The following is a 15834-nucleotide window of genomic DNA, read 5'->3' on the forward strand; positions in this document are numbered from 1 at the left end:
CTGCTGGAACTCCCAGTGTGCTAGTAAGAGCTAGAAAAGGCCCCCAGGATCATGCTAATTGTCCTGGTCTGCCTTATTCTTGATGAGCTGAAGCAAGCCAGCAGTGAGACCTGAGGAAGGACTTCCTGATAAGGCTGTGAGACAAGGCTAGGAAACACAGGTTGGGATTTTGCTTCTCCCTGGGATTCAACCTCCCTGGGATTTATTCTCTCCCCTGATCCCAAATATACCACCCTGTGAACCCTTAATTCATTGCTACAACCACTCTGAACCCAAGCCACCTTTCCCTTTCTCAGGAGCCTGAGTTTTCTGGAGAAGAGCCAGGGTGGGAAGGGGGCTCTGGCTTCCATCTCCCCCCACCCCAGTCTTCTCAGGGAAGGCTGGGTCCAAGTGAATTGGAGGGACTGGGGCTAGACCCGCTGGCTGACTAAGGCCCTACAGAAGCGGCAAACAGCCTGGAGCTGGAAGAGATGGCCTTGGAGAGTCAGGCATTTCACTGCAAGCCTGGCTTGGTGTCACGCTTTCCTTCTCTGCACAAGGATGCGTGACAAAATAATAGTAATAATACTATTATTCTATATTCTGCAGCATTTACTACTGCATCTGGCATTATTGTGTACATATACTAACTCACCTAATCCTCACCTTGTGCAACCGAGTGAGGTACTGTTACTAGCCCCATTGTACAGATGAAGAGCAGAGGGGTGGACTCTATCAGGGATCCAGCAGGAACAATACGTCCTCAGAGGGCTCCACTGACATGAGCTTGTGAATGGGATGATGTACAGAGGCAGGGTCAGGGTCACAGGAACCAACAAGGGGTAGTCCTCAGGCCTGAGGACGAAGAGCAGGCAGCCAAAGAGACCAGTGGTACTGGGATGCAGTGAAAGCCCAGGAAAAGACGTGAAGGCCCTGACCTTTCCCCACACCCCCACTCCACCCTCCCTGCCCTCTGGCTTCCTACCTGTGCCTCCTTCTTGCCAAAGCCAAAGGTAAGCTAGGGGCAAGAGGGCCCCGGGGGTGCACCCCATAGATATTAGCGTCCTGAGGCACACAGCAGGCCAGAGATGGGATCTGGGGGAGATGGAGACCTCCACATGCCTAAGGTCCCACAGCTCAGAAGGGCTGATGATCTGGACCCAGAGCCTTGCTCCCTGAGCTGTTGCAAAGTGCTGTCTGGGAAAGGGGTATGGGTAGCCAGGTAGGGGACAGGAAGCTGGATTCTAGTGCAGGCTATGCTGCACTGCTCTGTGATCCCAAGTGAGACTCTGGGTCTCAGTTTCCCCTTCATGCCACTCTAGGACAGCCAAGGAGCCAAGAGACCAGAAAGAGCCTCTCTTCCCATTGCCTCTCTCCTTTACCTCAGATAAACCTGGCACGAAAGGCTGAGGCCTCAGGCAGGGAGACGCTGAGTCCCTGAGGAGACCACCCCCAGCTGCTGCCCACTTAGGACTCAGAGGTGTTCTTCAGTGAGCCCCCTTCAGTCTCACTGAGGGCCCCAGTGCCTCAGCTCTCCTCCCCTTGCACGGCCAGCATTCCCTGGCCCACAACTCGGGGACCCACCCCAGAACAGGCTCCCTCCTCCCAGTGAGGCTTTGCAGAGCCTTGCCTAGGCTAGCACCCCCACAGACCCTTCCTTGGGAGATCAGGGGCACCTCTGGCCTCTGGGGTCTCTGGGGTGGAGTCGTCCCTTCTCTCCCCTTCCCACCCTACCCAACTCTACCCCACCCATGCTTCCCCAAGCCTAGGGGGAGCCCCACCCAGTTTTTCAGACAAACAAAATCAAGGGGAAAGAGTTAGCAAGAAGGAGGGAGCTCATTACCAGGAATTAAGGAGGAGGCATGCCCTGGGGTAAGACGAGCCGGACTGGGCTGGCAGGAGGGTCACTCCTAGGTACACGCAGAGATGGGCTAGGGTACACCGGATGTCAACTTAGAGGCACACAGAGAAAGATCCAGACACAAAGAGCCAGGCAGTGACAGAAACACAGAAAGGGGCAGAGATGTGGTTGGCCAGAGTCACAGAGCCACAGAGACATAATAAGACCTACTAAAAGCCAGCCCCAACCAGAAACACCGAGAAATGTACACTTGCACGTGTGTGCACACACAGAGGCAGGCACACCAGGAAACAGGAACTGAGCTCAGGTTTCAGGGAGGCTGATTTCAAGCCAAACAAGTTAGTACTTTTAAAGAAACATGGTGTGACTCCAAAGTGACCTGTGGAGAGGACTCGACGGGGAGGACAGAGCCGAGGCACTGCCATCTACCCTGGCACAGGGCCGTTCTCCCTCCAAGCCCAGCCTGGAAAGTGGACTACGATACTTTCCTAAAGGAGATAAGACATTTCTTTCTAGAACTTGTTATCAGCTAGAACTACTAATGAGAGGCAGAGCCTGGACGTGAGTTGGGGAGGTGGGCAGCATGGCAGGGTACGGGCCCCAGAGGCAGGACTGGTGTGGCTGGAATGAAATTCTGAAACCACATTCTCCTCCCAAGGGTGGCCCTTCCTCCCCTCGGGGCCTGGGAAGGGGACACTCCCTCTGGCTCAGGTCTCTCCAACATTCCGGACACACCTCTTGGGAGCTGGGGACAAAGGAGGGGTTGGAGACCTGAGATGGTCTCTCACCTGGCCTTCCCCCATCACCACCTCCACCAGAGTCCTGGCTGTGTGGCCCTGCATTTGCCACCCACCCTCTTTGAGCCAGGCCCCCTCATCTATGAAGTGGCTAGGGAGCACCAGCTTAATCTCTACAAGCCACATTTCTCCCTCCAGACCCAGGGATCCTCTGGCTGCCACGGGGTTAACTCTGCAGGAGGGCTAAGCTTGGGGCCCGCCTTCCCTTTTATTCCCAGTGAAACTTGAAGAGGATCTGGTAAGGAGGTAGGGAAGGAGAAGGTGAGAAGGGGCCCATGATTTCCTGACAGAGCTTCCTGGGCTCAGGGGCGCCGAGCCCCTCGCCTCCCTGGGGGCAGTCGGGTCAGTGGTCCCACCCCAGCCCCGCGGGCAGCAGAGGCATCAGACTGAAGAACTGAGCAGAGGGGGAGGCGAGGATGAACGTAGCCATGCTCCCTGAGTTCAGACGACTGACTAGAAAATGGTGGAAGGGTGGGGTTGGAGCAAGGATGACTTTCTAGAGGAGGAGACAGTAGAGCAGACCAGGCGGATTTCAGGGAGCGAGCGCCAGCAAAGGTTCAAAGGGAGGAAGGCACAGAAGGGCACCGAGGAGGCGGGCGGCAATGGACGATTGTGAGGGGTAGGTAGGGATCACGGGCCAGGTCCTGGGGGCACCGAGTGCAAAGGATTTGGGGTTGTGTCTGGATAGTGGGCAGAGCCATGGAAAGAAGCCCACTTTCAACAGTGGTGTCAGAAAGATCCCTCTGATTGCTGCTGGGGTAAGCCCGGAGCCAGGGAGGCCGCTAAGGGGGCTGTGGCCAAGGTCTGGGTGGAGGTAATAGACCCTAAACAGCGGCAAGCTATAGAAGACTATACAGGCCCCTCGTCTGATTGGTCTGCTTCGTGAATACTAGTCCTCCCTTTTGGCCACCTCTGCCCGAGAAAACGTTTTTCCCTAGGCCAGGTTCAAGCCCGCCTTCCTGGGATGATGGGTAGGTGCAGGGGTCAGGAAGGAGATGCCATTCATTGTGCAAGAGGATGGAAGCTTGGGGGAAAGTGTGGGGCCACTTGAGTTCAAGCTGAGAGGCTTGGTGAAAAGGCTCTCTGACCTGTCTGTGGGACTGACCTCTGCCTGCCCCCCCCCCCCCGCCGGCAGCGCCCAACTACTAGGCCTAGGGTACCCGGTCCGGGTGAGACAGCAGTGGGGCACCCTTGCTGGTATTTGTGGCTGGACACCATGAAGCTCCTTAGCTAGCCCCAGAACAACAGCAGAGCAAACTGGCAGTTTTAGGCACACATTTTATTATTATTATTATTGTTTTTTTATAAAAGGCAAAAGAGTACATTTTTTGAGTGGAGTATTAAAGGAGTGAAGACCCTATTTTAAGAAGAATCTCCCAACCCCCATCCCTAAAACTGTAACATCTGCTGTATTAAAAAAAAAAAAAAAAAAAAAAGGCAAGCATGAAACTTATGACCTGGACTTCACCCCACCACCCCTCATGCCTACATTATCACAGAACTACGTCCTGTTCTTACTTATATACAACCAGAGCTCCATACCTGGGCTGTGGCCTCCTCCCCCCCCGCCCCACCCCCATGTCCCCACCCTACCTCCCCCAAAGCCTAGAGAAGCTCCCTGCTTAGAATACTCAGAAACACATATATCTGGACCCTTCTCCGTATGGAGCCCCCTGAAACATGCAGACTCTTCACACTTTCTTCACTCACAGATGGGACACACCACAGATGGATCTTTGCCTTCCTCTGGTCTCCCCCCAACAGCTAGAATCCTTTCCACTTGGTCCCTTGCCCTGAGTATCTTGGAAAGCACACACACGCGCACATACATGCACACACGTGCACACATGCTCACACGCCCACTGCCCATTCTCCTTTTGGGAAACAAAGGGTATGTTGGGCCTACTCCCTATCCCACCACAGCTTAAAGACAGTGTCCTAAGGGCCTATTTGGGGAGCATCCTGGGGAGAATCCCCAAGGGGGCTGTCCACTGGAGTGGGAGTTGACAAGGAGCTTCTCAGTCTGGGAGGGACCCATGAAGGCTTCTAGGCAGCAGCCCCTGCACAGTCTGGGGATGCTCAAGGGAGGGGGCGGGGAGGTAGCCCCTGCCCACTCAGATCTGCTCCTTGTGCTTCACATGGGCCAGCTTCACATTCTCCTGCTCAGTGGAGGGTGGAGGCTGCTCCAGGTGGCAGCCGATCATGAGCTGGTACACGAAGACACCCGCAATGGAGCCCAGGAGTGGAGACACGATGGGCACCCACCACCAGTGGCGGCCGGTCCTGGGGACAGACAGACAGACAGGCGGTCGGGGGCAGGTGGGCAGCGGAGGGGTGTCAGGCTAGGGCAGGCCGGGGGAAGGTGGGGGGGCTGCACTCACGTGAAGACTTCAGAGCCCCAGCCAGCAACGGCGGTGAAAAGGCGGGGACCGAAGTCCCGGGCGGGATTGACAGCATAGCCAGAGTTGAAACCCATGGAGGTGCCGATAACCAGGACCACCAGGCCCACGGTGAAGGCCTCCAGGCCGCGGGGGACGGGGTTGTTGTAGGGGTCAACAATGGCCAGCACACACACGATGAGGGAGGCAGTGCCAATGAACTGGGGAGTGGGGAGGACAGAGTGAGGAGCTGCTCCTACCCCAGCCTCTGGTCCCTCCTCTGCCCTCGGGCTCCTACAGTCTTACCGCTTCCGGAGTCCAGCTCTTTCCAGCAGTGGTGCTAGAATGTGAGCGTGCAAAAAGGATCCCCTGGGGACCTGGCTAAATATGCCGATGCCTGCCACCATGATTCTGATGTAGGTGTCCCCACACACTGAGAAACCTTGCTATAGACAAGGAGCCCTGTCCGCCAGCCACCCACAAGCAGCTGAGCAGCTTGCTCCTCCTCCCCGTGCTCCTCACGGTTCCCTGGCCCGTACCTGGTCGAAGAATCCATTGACCATGTCCAAGTGTCCAGAGGGGTAGGTGGCAAAGATGCCTGCTGTGCCATTGGGGCCCGAGACTATGAGCTCATTCTTGGCAAAGTCCCAGATTGCATCTGGTGACAGATCAGACCCAGAGGGGGTGAGGGCAGAAGCCGACCCGCTCTCCAGTCTCAGGCTGGGCCCACCCCCCTGGGGGATCACAGGTGAGTACCTCACTGTACTCCTCAGGAGCCTGTGGACAGGCGGGGTTGGGGGGCGGGGGGTGGACAGCCTGAGACTCTATTGTTGCCCAACTTGTTTCTTTCCCCTTGTGCCCACCTTGGGCCCGTGAGTGAATGAGTGAGTCATGAGCCCGGGGCTTGGGCAGGCCCCAGCTGTCTGTCATCAAAAGGCCTGGTGCCAACAGGTCCCAAGCAGAGGGAGGGAGGTAGTGGAGGATGGCAGGGTGGGGAATGCTTACCATAATACAGCCCAAAAACAATCCCAGCACCCAAGAAGGCTCCCAGCGTCTGCGCCAAGGTGTAGATGGGCAGCTTGATCCAGGGCTCGCGCGCCAAGAAACACATGGCAAAGGTCACAGCAGGGTTCAGGTGGGCCCCTGGGCAGAGGGGGGATGGGACCTATTAGTCACTGTAGCTTGCCACAGTGGGGAGGCCAGGATCCCTAACCTCCATATTCCCCCTCTCTGGCCCTCGAAAGCACGGGTGCAGAGAAGGGTTTTCTTGTACCAGACGGTGGGTTGGACTATGTAACAGGCCACCTCTGATAATCGGATTCCAAGGTGAGAGTCAAAGGTTCAAAGTATCAAGTTCCTTCTCCGTTCTTCTCTTCCAAAGTTCAAAAAAGCTGAGGCCATGGCTATGCCTTGCCCTTGGGAATGTCCCCTGCCACCCCATCAGTTGGGCGCCTTGCGGGAATGCCATTTGAGGGTAATGACTGAGGGCAGAGCAAGGCCTTACCAGAGACCTGGCCAGCCACAAGGATGCCCAGGGTGACAGCGAAGCCGAAGGCTAGGTTGATGGTGAGGAAACCACCGTGGGTGCCCCGGCTGAGCACCACCTGGGCCACAGAGCCACAGCCAAACATCTGTATCAAGAAAGAGAACCAGGCAGGGAGAGTGAGGCCCAGCAACTCTGTGACTCCAGAGGGAAGGGGTGAATCCAGCAACTTCCACTTGCCGTCATCTGGAGGACAGGGAAGCCCTTCCCAGGGAAATCCAACCCAAACCCCTCCTGTGGCAACTGTAGCCCGCAGAATAAGCAGATATGCCCTCTCACCCACAACACCCAAACTTTAATTTAACAGGGCCCTATGGAAGGGACTGGAAGCAGAGTCTACAACTGGCAGCCCAAAAGATGGCTGGACCGTCTTCTCTGATTTTTCTGGAATCTCAGTAGGAGTGCGGTATAGGGGAGCAGCCTTCACCCTAGCACACTTTCTCCAGCAGCCCTTCAGTCCCGGCCCACAAAGTGGGAAGGCTCTCACTCATCCCCCACCTGTACTTGCCTCCTTCCTTGTCCCAAAGAAGAGCTTTGGCGAAGGGGGGGGGTGGGTGGGGTGGGGGTGGCGCAGGGCACAGAGAAATAGGGAGGAGGTCAGAAGTAAGGCGGAGTCCACTTCTCCTGAATCTGGAACGTCAGAGCCCCTGCCCCTGCCCCTGTTCCTGTCCCAGAGCCTCCTCTCTCCATCCACCCTGCCCTCTCGGCCCTCAGGGGTCCAGGTTCCCTACTCAGATGTGGAGGTCCTAAAGACAATGATCTCAGTGGCCCCTCTCACTAACCACAGCAGGGCACTGGAAGTGGGGAGACTGGTTCTGAGGTTTCTGCCGGTGAGGGGGGGATTCAAGAAGACTAAGGTCCCTGATGTGCTGCAAGTATAGAAATCCTGTTCCTCTTATTTAAATGTAAAAATGCTTCTGTACCCTACACAAAGAACTATTGCCCTGAGCCTCCGGAGTGTTCCCTAAGGCTGCTCACTCCAGGCCCTGCCCTGGGTTTCCTCTTCTACCTCCCCATCACTAAAAGTGTTAGGCCTAGGCAGCGGGCAGCTCCCAAAACTTGTGCTAAGAGCCCTTGTCCATTTGGATGGGTCAGTGTCCTGTTGTACTGGGTCGTTACGCATTTTGATTATCATCCCTCAGAAGGACTAAGAGACAGTGGGGAAGCCAGCGGCAGTGATGGCAGGGCAAAGGTGGTGTGTAGGCAGGTGAGAGCAAAGATCAGAGACTGTGAGTATGCGGGGGGTGGGGGGGTGGGAGGGCCCATGGGGGTCCGGGGCACTCTGCCCGGCTTGGCAGGCCGTGGCCCCAGCTCTTTTCCTGCCTGAGGCCCAAACCTGGCTTCATCCCAGGAGACCTTGGAGGGAGAAGCTGTCAGAGCCAGTTCCACCACCTTGGGGCTAATCTTCTTCTTCCTTCCCCCCCTTCTCCCCCACTCCCCGCCTTGCTAGGCACCCCAGAGAAAGGGGCCACCCTCCCCCCAAGGCCAGCTGTGATCCTGCCACCACAGGCTCTGGGTCCCCAGCGCACAGAGGTATGCAGGCAAGCCTTCACCCACCACTCGGGGCTCTTCCAGGCCTAGCCCCTCTTCTCCAGGCTGCCCTGGAGAGTCTGCTTTTCACTGACACCAGAGGCCTTACGCTGACCTGAGCCTGAAGGCCTTCACAGAAGTTAACACCCTCCTTTTGTGGTTGAGGATAAGCCAAATGATCCTGGGGCTCAGTGCAAGGCCTGACTGCTCCTTTGTGGGAGAGGCTGACTGAGATGGGAGAGGGGTTAGGGAGGCCCTTCTTTTTTTTTTTTTTTAAGATTTTTTTTTTTTTTTTATTTGACAGAGAGAGAGACAGCGAGCGAGGGAACACAAGCAGGGAGAGTGGGGGAGGGAGAAGCAGGCTTCCTGCTGAGCAGGGAGCCCGATGCGGGGCTCGATCCCAGGACCCTGAGATCATGACCCGAGCCGAAGGCAGACGCTTAACGACTGAGCCACCCAGGTGCCCCAGGGAGGCCCTTCTATGAATGTGGAAGACAACGTCCCCCGTTCTGGCTGCTCACGGACAGGGGCATGGACCATCACTCAAGATAGGGAGTGAGGGACGCAAGGCTCTGGGACAGGAGGGTGAAAAGCACCTGCCCCTCTCTTCCCCCCTCTTCCCTTCTTGGCATGGAAGACGAGTAGGGCCACTAGTCTTGCGAGGGGCTGTGGATAAAGTGCCCCATCTGGCTTCTCCGCTGCTGTTCCTGGAAGCCAAAGGTGAGTCTAAGACCTTCTCTCGCCACGGAGCCTGCTCTACCACCACCACCCATTTGGGCCACCCCAGCTCTACCTCCTTGCCTCTAGTTAAGTTTCCTAGTCCGCAGGGGCCTGGCTGGTCTGCGTTACCTACAGTTAGGGCTGGTGCAGGAACGGAATAACCCATTCACCACAAGGAAGCAACTGAACCCAGAAGTAACCCAGAAGAAAACAGCTGTGACCACATGAGGGGCTGAAAATTAGAGAAGAGGTAGGACAGGAAATGGAGACTGAAAGTGGTTGTCAAACCCAAGAAATGCAAACAAAGTCACCCAGAAACAACCTAGGGACAAAACTGTTGTAACCAGGGAGTAAATGGACTGGGGAGTGACCCAGGTAGTGAAAGTGGCCTACTCTGAGAACCCACAAACTAACTCAGAGGTTGAGTTAAAGGCTGGGGAGTAACTCAGAGGGCTTGGGCAGAGGATGATAGCGTCTGTCTGGGTGACTGACAGGGGCTCAGCACAAGAGGAGGGACTTAGTGACACCATGTCCTCTGTGCCCCGGGGCCCAGCTGCCTTCCACAGCCTCCTTTTCCTCAGGATCTTCCTTTCTTCCAACTTTGCTGTTTGCACCTGTGTGGCCTCCGCCCTCTGCCCCCACCCATGGCAAACTGTCCTCACGTCAGGGGAACTTTTGGACTTTCTGAAGCTTAATTATTCATTAGGGGCCAGATATCCAGGACCCAAATAATCTAATAGGGGCCCATTTGCCAAAGCCTCCACTGCCTCCCAGAGCGGGGACTCGGGGCACCTGGGGAGCTGAGAGCCAGGAGAAGACCCTGTTGGTCTCAGACCGCAGGGGTGACCACTGCCCCCTGCCTGTGGGCTGCGGCCCTGGTGAGAGGGTGACCCATCAGAGCTGTCAGTGGAGTAAGGGCTGCCATTCTGGCAAGAGTCAGAGCTGTCAGGGATGGGGTTAGAGCTAGGGGAAAGACCACCCTGGAAAGGGTCAAGGTGTGGAGCAGAGCAGGGCGAGGGGGCGCGCCAGCCTTGAAAAAGAGCACCTCCAGTGTGAACAGAGAGGCCGCGGAGCGCGGGGGGCCTGGAGAGAGAAGGGCTTCTCCGGGTCCCTCCACTCACCACGAGGATGAGGGTCCCCAGGCACTCAGCCAGAGCCTGGCGAAGCAGCCGGTGGCGGATGTGGAGCATCTCGCCGCAGCGGGACACCAGCTCCTTCTGTCGACCCATGGCGGGAGCGGCGGCGCGTCCGAGGTGGGCTGGCTGCGGCGGCGAGCGCGGCGGGGCGGCAGCGGTGGCCCCGAACGCCGGGTGGCGCCCTTTATAGGAGCCGGAGGCACGCGCCCCGCCCGCCCTGCCCGCCCTGGCCGCCCCGCCGCCCCGCCCGACGTGTGGGCGGCCGCCCCCACCGCTTTGCTTGGGGAGGCCGGTGGGGACGCTGGGCTGGGGGAAGCTGAGCGGGAAGGGAGGGGGCGGCGGGTATGTGTGTGTGAGGAGCTTTAGGGGTGACGTTCGCTCCGGGAGGGCACTTAGAGGAGGAGGCGTGTTGGGGGCCGAGGGGATCGCGCGGGTCTGAGAGGGGATTGCGTGGGGTACAGGCAGGTGCGGGACCGTGGCTGGGGAGAATGAAGCCGCCACCAGAGACCTCCTCGGTCGTCCACACGACGGTGCGGGTGAGAGAGGCAGGTCAGAGAGGAAAGGACTGGCCCCACCCAGCTCTACAGGATGGCTGGACCCAGCAGGTCCTCCGTCAGGGGGCTGGAGGGAGGAGGCGGTGGGCCCCGAGGGAGAAGAGACCCTCTCATAGTCCGGACCTGGGTGGGCTCACAGAACATAGGCTGAGCGTTCATGGGCCGTGTTCCTTGTGCTGAGTACATGTCCCATGTTGCATGTCCTGACCAGCTCTGTCCACAGCTGGGTCCGCACATGACGTCTGCCCTGTGTACCAGATCGCACTTGGACATTTCTCGGGGCTGTGCATATGTCTGTTGAACCTGGCTGCCTTAACTCAGTTTGCCACACGTGTACCTGCGTGTGTTTTGCACATGGCTCCAGAGGCCGAGCTGCAGTTGTCTGGACATGCCACATGCCACATGCTTGCCAGCAGGGTGAGTCCCAGCTGTTTTTAACCCTCTCTTCCCCCACTTTCACTGATCCCCAGCCAGGGGAGAGTTTGACCCTTTAAGAGGTTAAGTTGGCTAAACTGTGAGGGTTGTCGGCCCCATCTGAGGGGGCGTGTGAGGCAACGTTGCTCCCCATATTGCATTTAATAATTGGGAAACTAAGGTGTGGTGGCCTGCGCCCTAATTCCAGAGGACTGGGAGCAAATCTGACCTCACCCCAGTCAAGATGGCAGCACTGCCAGAGGAGACCACATTTTCCAGAGGTACTTCATCCAGGTGGTCTTAGGGCCCTGGGGGCTTAGCCCTTGAGGAGTGGCTGTCAGAAATGAGGGCTCCAGAGATGACTCATACCCAGAGAGATGGGGTTTAGCAACACGTTTTGGGTAAATTTACACACTCGCACATGCGCACGCACACACACACACACACACACCCAAGATTGGCAGGCACACTCACCTATAAACACTGAGCTCTGTTCACATGCTCATGGGATCCCATTCACATGAGAGCCTGGCCATGGGCTCAAACATATATGTAACCCACACAAGAGATCTCCCATGGCTCTTTGCCCAGGGAGAAGCACCCCCACTCCCTGGGCCGCCACGGGCTGGGAGGCCCACAGTGAATCAGGGGGCCATCACCAAGTGTTGACCCACAGCCCCACTGCCAGTCTGTGACTCAAGACACAACCCTAGACTCCTGATGCCAGAGCGCAGACTGTGGAAGTGGGGACACACCCTCTACCGTGCTGCCCTTTCTCCTCCCCGTCACATGATGTGCTTCTTAGCCCTTCGATGCCTCAGCTGGGGCTGCACAGGGACTGGCAAGGGGCTCCTCAACCCTGGAAGAAAGTAAGGAACCCCAGCCCACAGCACCCCCTCCTCACCGAGGCCCATCCTGGCCTGGCCTGGCCTGGCCTGGAAACCAGAGCACAGGAGAAAGACAGCAGCAGCTTTGCCACCAGCAGACACACACAAGGCCCCTAAACACCCGCGTTTGCACTCAGCTTATAGGTGTTCACATGTGCTGCACCAAATACTCCCACCAAACTCATTCCTATCTATAACTTGTGTGCACACACATGTTCATACATGTACATACACATGCACATTGGGATGGGTTTGGGTCAGGGCTTGGTGCTTTTGAGTGGGCCTGGAAGAGGGAGAAGAATGCAATGCCTTCCAATGGTCCCTTATTCCTGCCAGCCCTCATGTGGGATTAAGAGGGGTCAGGGCTTGGGGATTTTGTCCAGAAGTGCCAGGCTGGCCTGAGTTTGGGGTCTGAAGCAGGACCTCACCGTACAACTTTTCTTATTGTAGTTCAATGTCAATGGCGCCCTCTGGGGCAAAAGGTAGGAAGAAGCATGGCTTCACAGAGAAGCTTGGTAGGGCCCGGCTCTGAGTCACATAGCTTACCTATAGCCCTCTGGGCTCCCTCCTGTGCTTTGGGAAGGAAAACCAGTACCAAGTGCAGGCTAGAAGCCAGCCCACCTGGGAGCTCTGGGAGGATGCAGATGAGGAGGCACCACCTCCTCCCAGGGCATCTTGAGCAAGGTTTATGTCTCACCTGGGCGGGAGGGCTGAGCCCAGGAAGGGGCCTTGACAGCCCATCCACCCCATGGGAGGCTGTGACTCCTTGGGGTCAGAGCTGGGGGAGTGGGTTCCCAGGCAAGGGAAGGGCTAAAGATGCAGGTCCCAGCCTGCTGGACCAGAGGGGCTGGCTGGGGCCCTGTAAGGGGGCAGAGAGGTGGTGGCACATCCTTCATTGTCTGACCCCCAAACTCTTTTTGCTTCAATAGGAGCCGCCTGAACCATCAGAAGATACGTGGTTCTTGCTGTCAGCAAATGGGGTAGAGACGAGTGTAGACATAAGAGAACAAATCATGCTACCGTCCACCCGGCTTCTTCAACCCCCCTAATCTCCTCCAGAGCACTGGAGCGGGATGGGGGGAGTGGCAGACCAAAGCAGACATACAGACATTTTCAAGTTTAGAAAGCACTTCCTCCTATTTGCAAAACAACCCCCAAAGGTGACTGTATCCCCTCCCTTTCCTAGATGACAAAACTGAGGTTTGGAAAGAAGTCACCTGCTAAGGTCTCAGCCACTAAGTATTGAGCTGGGAGGCTCAAACCCCATGGGGATGAGGAGGAGAGGTAGAGAAGGGCAGAGAGGCCAGGGAGCCTCAGGTCCGAGGCACAGGAGGAGCAGGGAGCCAGGGCACAGGAACCCACTAAGTCTCTCCACACCTGAGCTCCCTTTCTAGAATGTGTCTCACTCTTAGGCCACTGCTGGACATTGTTCCTGCTCCTAGGCCTCAAGAGTTGGGGACTGGCTCTGGACTTGAACTGGGAGTGGAGAGCAGAGATGAATCATCCTATTATGAGCGTCCCCAGACTGGGGGGCGGACGAGCCTCTCCTCCTACTGCACCAACAGTCACCCCCTGTCTCCAGACAAGATGGCAGAGAGCCCATGAACAAAAACTACCCCCTTGGCACCTCCAGCCAGATGTCCAGCTGGACCCTTAGAAAAATCTACCTTTAGACCCATATCCTGGGGATTCTGGGTTCACCTTCTGGTGTCCCTGAGGTGCCCTTGGCACCCTTTGGGTATAGCAGAGAGTCCTAGAGGAGGCAAATGGATGAGGCAGTGGCCTACACTCCTTGCTGAGGAAGGGCCCAGAGTCACAAAGTCTAGGCTGATGGGGCAGAGGCCTCCCCCAGACCTAGAATCTCAGCTCCAAGTCTGGCTTGGCCACTCACCAGTCAGGTGACCAAACAGCTCTCTTCTCCCAGCCCTCAGTGTCAGTTTCTTCATCAGTCACCTGGAAGTTTCAGATGAAGTCCTCCCATCCCCCAATGCAGAGCCACTGTAAGAACCAAACAAGATTGTGGGTGCTTCAGGCTTTAAAAACCGTATTACATAGTCAACATAGAAAGAAAGGCTTATTCTAGAAGCTGCCGCCTTAATCAGAGCCACATGTCCTCCTATGTGAATATGCACACGCATCCATGTGTGTTCTTGGCTGTGTGTATATCCATGGAGGTCTGCATGGACACGTGGACAACCATGGGGTCCATGCATGCATGTGGGTATCCATCAGGGCCTGTGTGTGCCTTCGTGTGTCCAAGGGGCTCTGTGTGCATATCTGGGTGTGTCCCTGCCTGGGCCTGGCTGTGGGTCTGGGTCCAGTGTTTACAAAAGCCAGAGATAGAGAATGAGGATCGGTTGAGGAGGCTGGAGACTAACCGGCCGGCCGTTTGGGCCTGCCCCGTGCCAGCCTAGGGGGAGGGGAGTTAGTGACATGGAGCTGACACAGACCAGGCTATCCCTGCAACCAGGCCTAGGGTGCCTGGAAGGCTCAGGTTCACACCTCAGGGATCAGATCCTTGTAGACCCTGGGTTTTCTGTTTTCCTATCTCCTTCTTCACTAGCAGGAAAGCTTCTGGAACCAGGGTGATTGCCTCAGAGGTTGGGGGTTCAGGACCAGAGGCTGAGGAGAAAGAAAAGCTCACGGGCTTCCGGGGGGGGGCCCGAATTAGGGCCTGGCATTTGCCTGGCTCCTGCAGCCACGAAAGGAGCATGGAGCTCTTGGGGAGCTGAGGCAACCAGAGGGCTTCCTGGAGGAGGAAACGTTTGCTTGGGATTTTAGGGAGGGTCTTCCGGGTGAGAGCCTGCTGGGCCAGGCCATGATGAGAGCACCTGTAGTGAAGCCAGGGAGGGACACTGGTGGCACAGGAAGGGCCTTGGCTTCTGTACTAAGGGCCTGGACCTTATCGAGGATCCAGAGATATTGAAGCCATGCTTCTTTAATCCCCAGGGCTCTGAGGAAGCTCTCGAAACGACTGCGGCAGCTGGAAACGGGGAGAGGGACGCCAAGGAGGCAGAGCCCTGGCCCCACCTCCTGCTTCAACCACAGTATCTTAACCATGTTATATCAGGATTCTAAACAGGACGATAATTGACAAATGTTCCACTGCTAAGAACAGAAGCTAATGGGAGACCTGAGGGTTTCAAGCAGGGAAGTGGTACGGTCTCCGTTTGTCACTTAATGGAAGGCATTGGAAGGATGCTGCCAGCTGCGAAGTGGAGGATGTGTTGGAGGGGAGAGGCTGAGGCCAGGAGGCCTGGAAGGAAGCCACGGAGGAGGGAAAGAGGCCAGATGCAGGGCGATACCTATAGGGAGCGAGGAGGGTGTGAATTGGGGATTTAGGGGCCAGAGTGAACAGGGCAGGTTGGCAAGAAGCTAAAATTGGAGGCAAGAATTGGGAAGACAGGAACTTGAACCTGAGATGGGGCCCGGACAACTGCTCTCTGAGAGGCCTGCGGTCTGAAGGGGGCCAGATGGGAGACGGGTGGTGGAAGGAGGCTCTGCATCTGGTGTTCCAGAAAGGCCGCGGGCATGTGTGAGGCGCAGTATTCTCTCCCCTCATCCCAGCCCAGTCTGGGGGCCGATCACGGGGCGGCCACCAGCCGCCTGCCCCAGGGAAGAGGCGTCGCAGGGGAAAGGGTCCGCCGGACAGGCCAGGCTACACCAGGAGGCCCTGCGGTCAGACTTCAGGTAGGACTTCCTGAGGATCGTAGACCTGGGGTCAGTGGGAACCGGACTCCAGGGAGACCCCATGGATTGGGGGACGGGGGTGGGGATTCTGTGGGGGCACATAAGAGAAAGGCCAAGATGCCGTATCTCTCTGTGCTGTATAATATGATTGCCATTGTAGCGGTAATTAGACCTCCATCACAGAATTGTCCTTTTTTAAGTGGTTGGAATAATTAAGTTCTAGTCTCTTGGCAAGTTCGGTGATTCTGTTGGCTAGGGGGACAGAGGAGACTCAGGCTTGAGCTAAGGTGGACCAGAGTGTGCGCACTCCCACTCCTCCCCTATCCTTGGCTCTGCTCCTCTAGG

The 15834-nt window shown here is 56.9% G+C and overlaps 1 protein-coding gene across 1 annotated transcript; it reads right to left on the minus strand.

Moving 5' to 3' along the window:
- Positions 1-4234: 4234 nt before the first annotated feature.
- AQP3 (aquaporin 3 (Gill blood group)) lies at positions 4235-10120 on the minus strand. Its single transcript, XM_028115275.2, has 6 exons — positions 9930-10120; positions 6520-6646; positions 6021-6158; positions 5555-5673; positions 5019-5236; positions 4235-4920 (listed from the first exon to the last, which is right to left on the minus strand). The coding sequence occupies exons 1-6, from the start codon at positions 10035-10037 to the stop codon at positions 4752-4754; spliced, it is 879 nt and encodes a 292-aa protein (XP_027971076.1). The 5' UTR covers positions 10038-10120; the 3' UTR covers positions 4235-4751.
- Between the last annotated feature and the right edge of the window lie 5714 nt (positions 10121-15834).

This window comes from Eumetopias jubatus, unplaced genomic scaffold (genome assembly GCF_037043125.1).
Source record: "Eumetopias jubatus isolate StellerSeaLion01/CBP00866 unplaced genomic scaffold, mEumJub1_p1.0 scaffold_15, whole genome shotgun sequence".
Classification (NCBI taxonomy): Eukaryota; Metazoa; Chordata; class Mammalia; order Carnivora; family Otariidae; genus Eumetopias; species Eumetopias jubatus.